This window comes from Cibotium barometz, chromosome 66, assembly GCF_041138505.1.
Source record: "Cibotium barometz isolate CiBa-2024 chromosome 66, ASM4113850v1, whole genome shotgun sequence".
Classification (NCBI taxonomy): domain Eukaryota; kingdom Viridiplantae; phylum Streptophyta; class Polypodiopsida; order Cyatheales; family Cibotiaceae; genus Cibotium; species Cibotium barometz.
The window spans coordinates 12,446,830-12,455,265 of NC_141111.1; the positions used below are offsets into that span (position 1 = coordinate 12,446,830).

The 8,436-nt window shown below is 40.3% G+C and overlaps 1 protein-coding gene across 1 annotated transcript; it reads right to left on the reverse strand.

The window, feature by feature from the left end:
• Positions 1-1,866: 1,866 nt before the first annotated feature.
• On the reverse strand, positions 1,867-2,695 carry LOC147602781 (uncharacterized). The gene has a single exon (XM_086797744.1). The coding sequence runs from the start codon at positions 2,693-2,695 to the stop codon at positions 1,946-1,948; it is 750 nt and encodes a 249-aa protein (XP_086653870.1). The 3' UTR covers positions 1,867-1,945.
• Positions 2,696-8,436: the final 5,741 nt, after the last annotated feature.

The following is an 8,436-nucleotide window of genomic DNA, read 5'->3' on the forward strand; positions in this document are numbered from 1 at the left end:
TGGAGCATCACGGTTTTGTCCTCGATAGCAACTCAAGTAGGGCACCCAAACCCACAAAGTGATAGGGTTCGGTGTGTAATTTCTTTCCAAAACTAAGAACCCTTACCCATCACAATGAAGGAGAAAATTGGGTTGGATAAATTATTTTCCCTATTATTTCCTTACTTAAGCAAGGTAGCAAAATGACCCAAGAAATGATGAAAAGTCAAGAGCCACAAGTTGGGAGATGAATTCTTGTATTTTAACAATCGGCTATGTGTTTTGTGAAGGAAAAGATTTGAAGAGAAGAACATTTGAATGAGGCTCATGATAAACCTAAAATAGGACACCCTAGGTATGTGAAGAATTTAATGGCTGTATATGTAAAGAAAAATTTCTTTTGGCCTAGGCTTAAGAAAGAAATGTTGCAACATGTTCGTCAATGCCTAATATGCCAAACAATCTAGGCTTAAGAAAAGCTTCTTTTTTCCCACGTTTAAGAAAGAAATATTGCAACATGTTAATCAATGCCTAATATGCCAAACAATCCAGGCTAAAAGAGAAAAACTACCAAGAAAGTTGCATCCTTTAGACATCTCACAACAAATGAAATGAAAATGTATAAGTATGGATTCTATCATGGGATCAGCTTCAGTGAATGTAGGGTATGACTCCATAGTGACAACCCAGCCTAATCTGCGTCAAAAAGACCTATATTGCACTTGATGTTGCTAAAGTCTTTTTGAAGGAGTTATTCTAATCACATGGGTTGCCTAGAAGGATTATAAGTGATAGAAATGCCAAGTTTACATCTAAATTTTGGATTGTATTCTTTGAAGTTGTAGGTACCTCTCTTGATCTTAGTACTGCCTATCATCCACAAACGGATGGCCAAACAGAGAGGGTAAACTAGGTGATCGAGGATATCTTTCAGGCATTATGTGGATATGAGAACGGAGTAGATGGATGAACTATCTACATTTCGTGGAGTTTGCTTATAATGCCTCTCATCATCAAAGCATTGGGATGTGCCCATTTGAGGTGCTATATAGAGAATATTATCGAACGCCATTAAATTGGTATGACCTCAAGATCCGAGTGGAACAAAGAAGATGCTATATAGAGAGATCAAGCTTACCTAGCATCATTAAATTGATTAGACCCCCTGATAAAAATGGAAGTTTCAAAGGCGATGCTAGATGAGATGGATCATCAAATAAAATATATAAAGAAAGACATCAAAGCTATCGAGGATAAGCCAAAGCAGTATGTTGGTCGAAAAGATCTAACTAGGCGTTCAGTGAAGGTGATGTAGTTTTTCTTTGCGTGTATGACCCAAGAGATATTCTCTCTTTTTCAGGAAGTAGAAGAACTTATCACCTAGATATTGTGGAACATATGTGACTACACGGAGGGTTGGAGAGACACCCTTGTATTTGAGAACCCGGGGGGTAATTAATGTCTTCCATGTTAGTGTGCTCAAGAGGTGTGTTTTGTAGATCCCATTACGGATGGTGTGTGTGAGTTGGATCATGTTGCTCCATGATCTGGAGTCCACGGATGACACCGAGCAGCATTGATGGCCTGGGGGACAAAATAGTGTTTTCAACATTAATCGGAGACTAGACTGTAAATTAAGAATGTTCTATGGCAAAGAAGAGGATCGATCAATCAAGAACCATAAATGATATGTAAAAGAATGTTTCCATTGCAAGAAAAGGATCAGCAAAAGGGCCATGAATGATACGAGAGACGAAGTGTAATACCCGGGTTTGGAAACTTTAATATAATAATAGACTTCTTAAAGAGCAAGGACAATGGTAGTCCATCAATTTAGGGGGGGGGGGGGGGGCATCAACAATATTGCATACATATTAACGTGATGTATTGGCTAGGAAATGTTGTAGATATTTCGAATGGCAACAATGCGAGGGAATGGTTGGATGTGTTAATTAGCTAGGGTGGTTTAAGGGCATGAGAGGTTAGGAGGCACTTTGGAACCGCAAGTGGTAAGGATGGTGACGATGACGTCGAGTTTTGCATGGACGTTAACGAGGCCGAGGATGTTAGCATCGATGGCAGCACACAAGCACACCTCCACGTCAAGCCCAATGAGGCCGAGCAGAGCACAGCAATCGCTTTGAAGTGGGTCTCCTAGAACGCCGCCGAGGATGGGAACGCAGACACCGAGCTTGATGATGTCAACAGAGCATGTGGCAGGGGGGGGAGGCGTAGGAGGAAGGGACGGAACTGGGGGAGGCATCATGGTAGGAACTGAGGGAGGCTTACTGGGCACTGGGGGAGGCATGGTAGGAGGAACCGAGGGAGGCTTAGTGGGCATAGAGGGAGGCGTAGCAGGAACTGAGGGAGGCTTATTGGGCACTGGGGGAGGCATGGTAGGAGGAACCGAGGGAGGCGTAGCAGGAACTGAGGGAGGCTTATTGGGCACTGGGGGAGGCATGGTAGGAGGAACCGAGGGAGGCTTAGTGGGCATAGAGGGAGGCGTAGCAGGAACTGTAGGAGGAACTGAGGGAGGCTTAGTGGTGGGCGGCACTGAGGGAGTCTTAGTGTGATGTTTAGGGGGCCCGTGTGGGTCATTGCATGACCTTGCGCTTGGAAGATCGCACCCCAGGATTATTAGTATCACCACAACAGCTTCAAAAAGAAGTGGTAGAGAGCAACACAGGCGCTTGGAACAGCAATAGGCAGCTGCCATAATGACAATGTAAGACGGGGCTGTAGAAGAGCTTGCTCTTAGCAGCAAAGCAAGGCCCGTATATATATATATATATATATATATAGATCCCACACGCTTTGCTGCAAAGCGTGAACCTTTTAGTCACCCACCTATTGTGATATATAGCATCATGCCAAAAGGACGATAAATTTCGGCGTGCGAAATGTGACAACACGGAGACAACGTAACGGTATGATTAGGAATTGTAATAAGACCAAGGTCTATACGGCACCTCCCCGCTCTATCATTTTTAAATGGTTAAAATCTATGTATCAAAATAGGTTCAATCCATATACGTCAAAGTGATGGATAACACTTCACCTCCCCACTCTATCAACCATTTCTAAATGGTTAAAATCTATGTATCAAAATAGGTTCAATCCATATGTCAAAGTGATGGGGATAACACTTGAGGGGGAGTATGTTGGGAATGCAACCATTACCCATCACTATCACACTACTAGGAGGAGTCAGTTAGCAAAAGGTGGATTAGTCCAAACAACCTTAGAGTCACTTAAGCTTTGTGAATGGCAGTAAGAAAATAGAAGTCTTCATTTCTCCCTAGGATGATCAATTTCTACAAAATCAAGCGAGGACAAAGAACAAATGAGCCCACCTTGAATCTAGCTGCTGAAGGCCTATAATTTGGAGAGGAAAATTGGTCAAAAAGTGAGAGACTACTAGAGAAATTATGGGGGAATCACACTTGGCTCCTTATTCTTGTATTAATGTGCCTATAAAAGAGGCTCGTTTTTAGGAGTAACCGAGAGATCTTGTTTATGCATGAACCTCCCAAGAGTTTGATTAATGCTTCATCAGGCTTAATTACCATCATTGACACTTTATCATGATGCTAATCATGCTATTTTCTGGTTATGATCCACCATAGTTGCTCGTTATGCTCCATAATCTTCCGCAAAGAGATCTTGTCTTTCACCTCATTCAACAAACAATTAGAAATCATGGATGATTTGTTAAAATTACAGCAATGTGATGAGCTATGGTGGATCAAATACTAGAATCAACATCATTAACATGATTAGATGATAATTAAGAGTGAGCAATTAACTAATAGCTTAATGTAGGCATGGATAATAAAAAACCAGCAAATTCTCCTTGATTCAATTTATAGAGTTTACATGCAAGCATCTAATCCCACTGATTTCTCCTTGATTCACTCTACCTCTTTTGCTTGATTCTCTCCACCTCTCCCAAAATATCTCCACACTTCCTAAATCTTCTCATGCTACCCTTTATTCTCTCCCAGTAGATTCTTCTCACCTTTTCACATGTTCTCTCACATTTACACTTTCTCTTTTACAGTCTCTAACCAAGGGCTTGTTCCCGCACACACCCTAGTCACTTGTATATTTCAACATCTCCCCTCAAGTGAATACTCCTAGCACACCTGGACCCTATACCAAGTTTCTCTCTTACTTGATAGTCCGCGACCAGTGCCTAGCACGCCTCCCCTCAAGTGAACTTAGCACACCTGGATCCTGTACCAAGTTTCTATCTTACTTGATAGTCCGTGAGTGACCAGTGCCTCAAGTCCCTAAACTCATAGTCCTTGACACTCTCTCTCTCTATGTGTCCAAGGCTTACAACAAGTGCCCGCGACCTTGACTAAAGTGCTCACACATACATCTACCATGTGGCCTACATCATCGGTGGCTCACAGGTGGTTTTACTTTGTTGGGGCAGGTTACATTGGGTTGTGGGGTCTCTCTCTCTCTTTCTCTCAGAGATTTTCACATGGCTCCTCACTCTTTGGAGCCTCACATCTTCTCTTGTCTTCAGTCTTCTTATCGTGGCAGCTTCTCTCCACGCGTCCGTGTCTTCCTCTTCTTTCAGTCTTCTTGTGTGCAGCTTCTCTTCACGCGGCCATGTCTTCCTTCAATGCTTCCTCTAGATCTTCTTCTCGGTGTGGATCCTCTTCTTGGAAAGAGATATTTTTCTTCTTTCATGGCTGGGGCCATGAGCTTGTCCGTCAGGTCTTCTTGCTCCATGTGAGCAACATGTTTAAATGTTTTGCTGACAGTTCTTTTGGGCTTTTGATGTTTATCTTGTGTCATTATGCAATGCAAACCCAAATCTATGTGGGAGGTCTTACCTCTTACCTTATTCTAGACAAGGGTAGTGTCTGATCCCATTTTTACACTGATGTAATGTGCCCAATACATAATGCATATAGCATTCATTCTTATGCACATTCCCAAATGCAACTCTGGCTATGAATAATCTTGAATTTGAGTGTGATTTGTAGGTATTAACCAAGGGTTAAATGCAAAATGATGATTATCACAAATTTATCAGTACAATTTTACCAGAAATTACATTAAATCAAGGGTAACCAACTTGTACGGAATGGTTGGAGTATCAAACCAACTCCGAATTGCAATCTGAAGTTATAGGGATCTAATGGTTAATTTGAACCCTCAATTGCACCAAAATACAATGATTAGTATTGATTAATCATTGATTAGCAAATTAATCCTCTGTTTTGTGTGCAGAAAACAGAGTATACAGGGAGCCCAGATCTGAGGTCTTGGAGTTCAAATGAACTCAAATCCTTTCAAGGCCATCAATAGCAATTAGTCTAGTAGAGGATTCAGCCAAGAAACACAAGATTTGACCAAATATTGAATGCTTAATCTCTGTTTTACCAAAGTCACCTTTAGATTTGATGAAGAGCTTGGATCTCACTGTAGACTTGATCAAATCAAGCTCTGACTTCACCAGCTTGTAGAGCATGCTTGAAAACACCTAGGGCTAAGAGGAATTAGACCCATTTGATTTGATGAAGTGAAAATCACTGATTTGCTTCAGAAAAATGGCGCTTGATAAAAATGTGATTTCTCCTCATTCCACTGGCGGTTTGCGCTTCTGATTCAACTGGCTAGAGCACCTTTGAGTTGGCTATGTATGGCTAGAAGCAATGGGGCTAATTTGATGTGTGCAAGGAGATAAACCTCCTCCACCAGTTGGGGGGGTACAGAAGGCTTCTTGAAAACAGCTAAATTTTGATTATTTTCTAATTATCTACTAATCCTAATTAACTAGATAATGGGCTCATAAACTTGATGGATTCTAGGCTAGGCTCTGATACCATGTTAAAATTACAACAATGTGATGAGCTATGGTGGATCAAATACTAGAATCAACATTATTAACAAAGTGATTAGACGATAATTAACTAATAGAATCAAATACTAGAATCAACATCATTAACAAAGTGATTAGATGATAATTAAGACGTAATTAGTGAGCAATTAACTAATAGCTTAAAACACCATATTGGGGAATATGGGAATTTTTCACAAGTTTGGGACACGTGGTCAAAAGTTTAGATTAACCATAACTTGAACACCACTAATCCAAAATGAGCGCTTTATAGCTCTTTAGATTCCATTTTTCAAGCGCTTTCCAACGATAGGTCATATGATAGGGTTTTGAGAAACTTACAAACATGTTATCCATGTCCCCTTTTTTAAGTATTCAAAAATGAGAATTGGGAAATTCCCAAATTCACTAATATGGTGTTTTAATGTAGGCATGGATAATTAAAAACTAGCGAATTCTCATTAGGCCAATGCCTCAATTTATAGAGTTTACATCCAAGCATCTAATCCCACTGATTTCTCCTTGATTCACTCCACCTCTTTTGCTTGATTCTCTCCACCTCTCCTAGAATATCTCCACACTTCTTAAATCTTCTCATTCTACCCTTTATCCTCTCCCAGTAGATTCTTCTCACCTTTTCACATGTTCTCTCACATTTACAGATTCTCTTTTACAGCCTCTAACCACCCCCTTCACTTGTATATTTCAACATGATTGCAGCGAGTAAGGAAACTTTCTTACTACTGAGTGCATATGGCATGTTCCACCTTTATACTATATGGCCATGATTAGCTTTTGGGTGCAAATGTTGATGTTTATGCTTGCTAGAAATTCTCGGAATTCATAATTTTTGAAACCTCATTCATTTGGCACATTCATGTTGGGAAGCATCAACATGGTGCAATGCTAAAGGGATTTCTGGGACTTTATCCATGAAGGATTTGACTCTTTAGATGATGATTTAGTATCTTGGACAGATTTGACCTCATTGGAATCCACTCAACATTGGATGAAGAGATTTGAGGTTCATGGGGATGTTATGATGTTCTTCACTCATGTGGGTTTTATGCCCTTATGGTATATATTGGTTTTGAGTAAAAAACCTATTTGGGTGGGGATGCTGGATAATAATTATTGCGGGCATGTATATATTAATTATGGTCATGTACCATGAAAAGCTCAAATGCAACAAAGGTCACAAGATGAGAGTGCTAGTCTGAAAAATGGTTGCCAAAGAGAAAGACATCATGCATATGATAACTTACCAAGCAAAGCTCAAATGCAGCAAAGGTCATAAGATGAGAGTGTAGTGTGCAAATGGTTGCCAAAGCAAAAGACGTCATGCATGATGAGCCTCATGGTGATAGTCGATGGTTTCAAGTGAATTTGAATGCGTGTAGTGCCTATGAGGGTCCACAATTGATCAATGTATGCAAATGATGATGATGATGGTGTAGACCATGATGGATGTGTATAGTTGTGTGCAAGAGATTCAGAAAAAATGAGGAGAGATGGTTCAAGAACTCAAAAGAGAATTCACATAACTTCATGAAAGGATTGGTGCTTTATAATGCCCACATGAATGTGAATAAGGATTTAGATGCATCCATGCCTAAGGTTGATGCCTAGGGTTGATGCACATAATGGGAAACAATCTGTGCCTAAGGTTGATGCCTAGAGTTGACTCATATAAAGGGAAACAATCTATGCCAAAGGTTGATGATGCAAATAAAAATATTTGCATAGTGGGGATATGTCTTACAAAAGTAAGAAATTCATTGGTGATGCATCAAGGAAAGCAAATGTCTTCTATGACTCAGATGATAATGTCTTTGTGGATAAAGAGAACCTTTCACCCTTATTTTATCTTGGAGGCATGCACCATCACCATCATCTTTGTCAAGAGGTGAAGGAAGAGGTAAATGGGTAACCATTAAACTCCCACACATTAATGGTACATGGAACAAAGATGATTCCTTTAGGGTGCATCCTAGAAATGAAGAGAAAGATGGGGAGTCAAAGACAAGGTGGTTTTCACGAAGTTCAAGGATGAAGGAACTTCCAATGATGACTTTGAAGAGTGGGCCAATTAAATGCATTCCTACTTTGAGATCATCCCAAAAGCGAGCATGCCAAATTATATTTTTTCATTTTGAATTTGTAAGGGTATACTCACACATGGTGGAGACATCTCCTTGTTGCAAATGGTTACATGATTACCACTTGGGAAGATTTTAAAAATAAGATAAGATCTGATGCCTTTCTCTCCATTTGCATTTGGTTTGTGAATGGGATGACTTGGATCAAATCGGGAGTGTCAAGGAGTATTCCTATAAAATCTTAAAGCTTTTGCTACATGTGGATTCTTCAAGTGAGCATTTCAAGGTCTCAAGTACATCAAGGGCTCAAGAGGGACATTAGGGGGGTGATGTCAAAGCCTAACTACTTGTAAATCAAGTGAGTATTTCAAGATCTTAAAGTAAATCAAGGGGATCAAGAGTTGTATTGGGGGTGATGTCAAAGCCTACTCGTAACTCTTAAAGAGGCTATGTTTTTGGCGGAGATTAATTAAGACAAATGCAAGTCCAAGTCTCTTC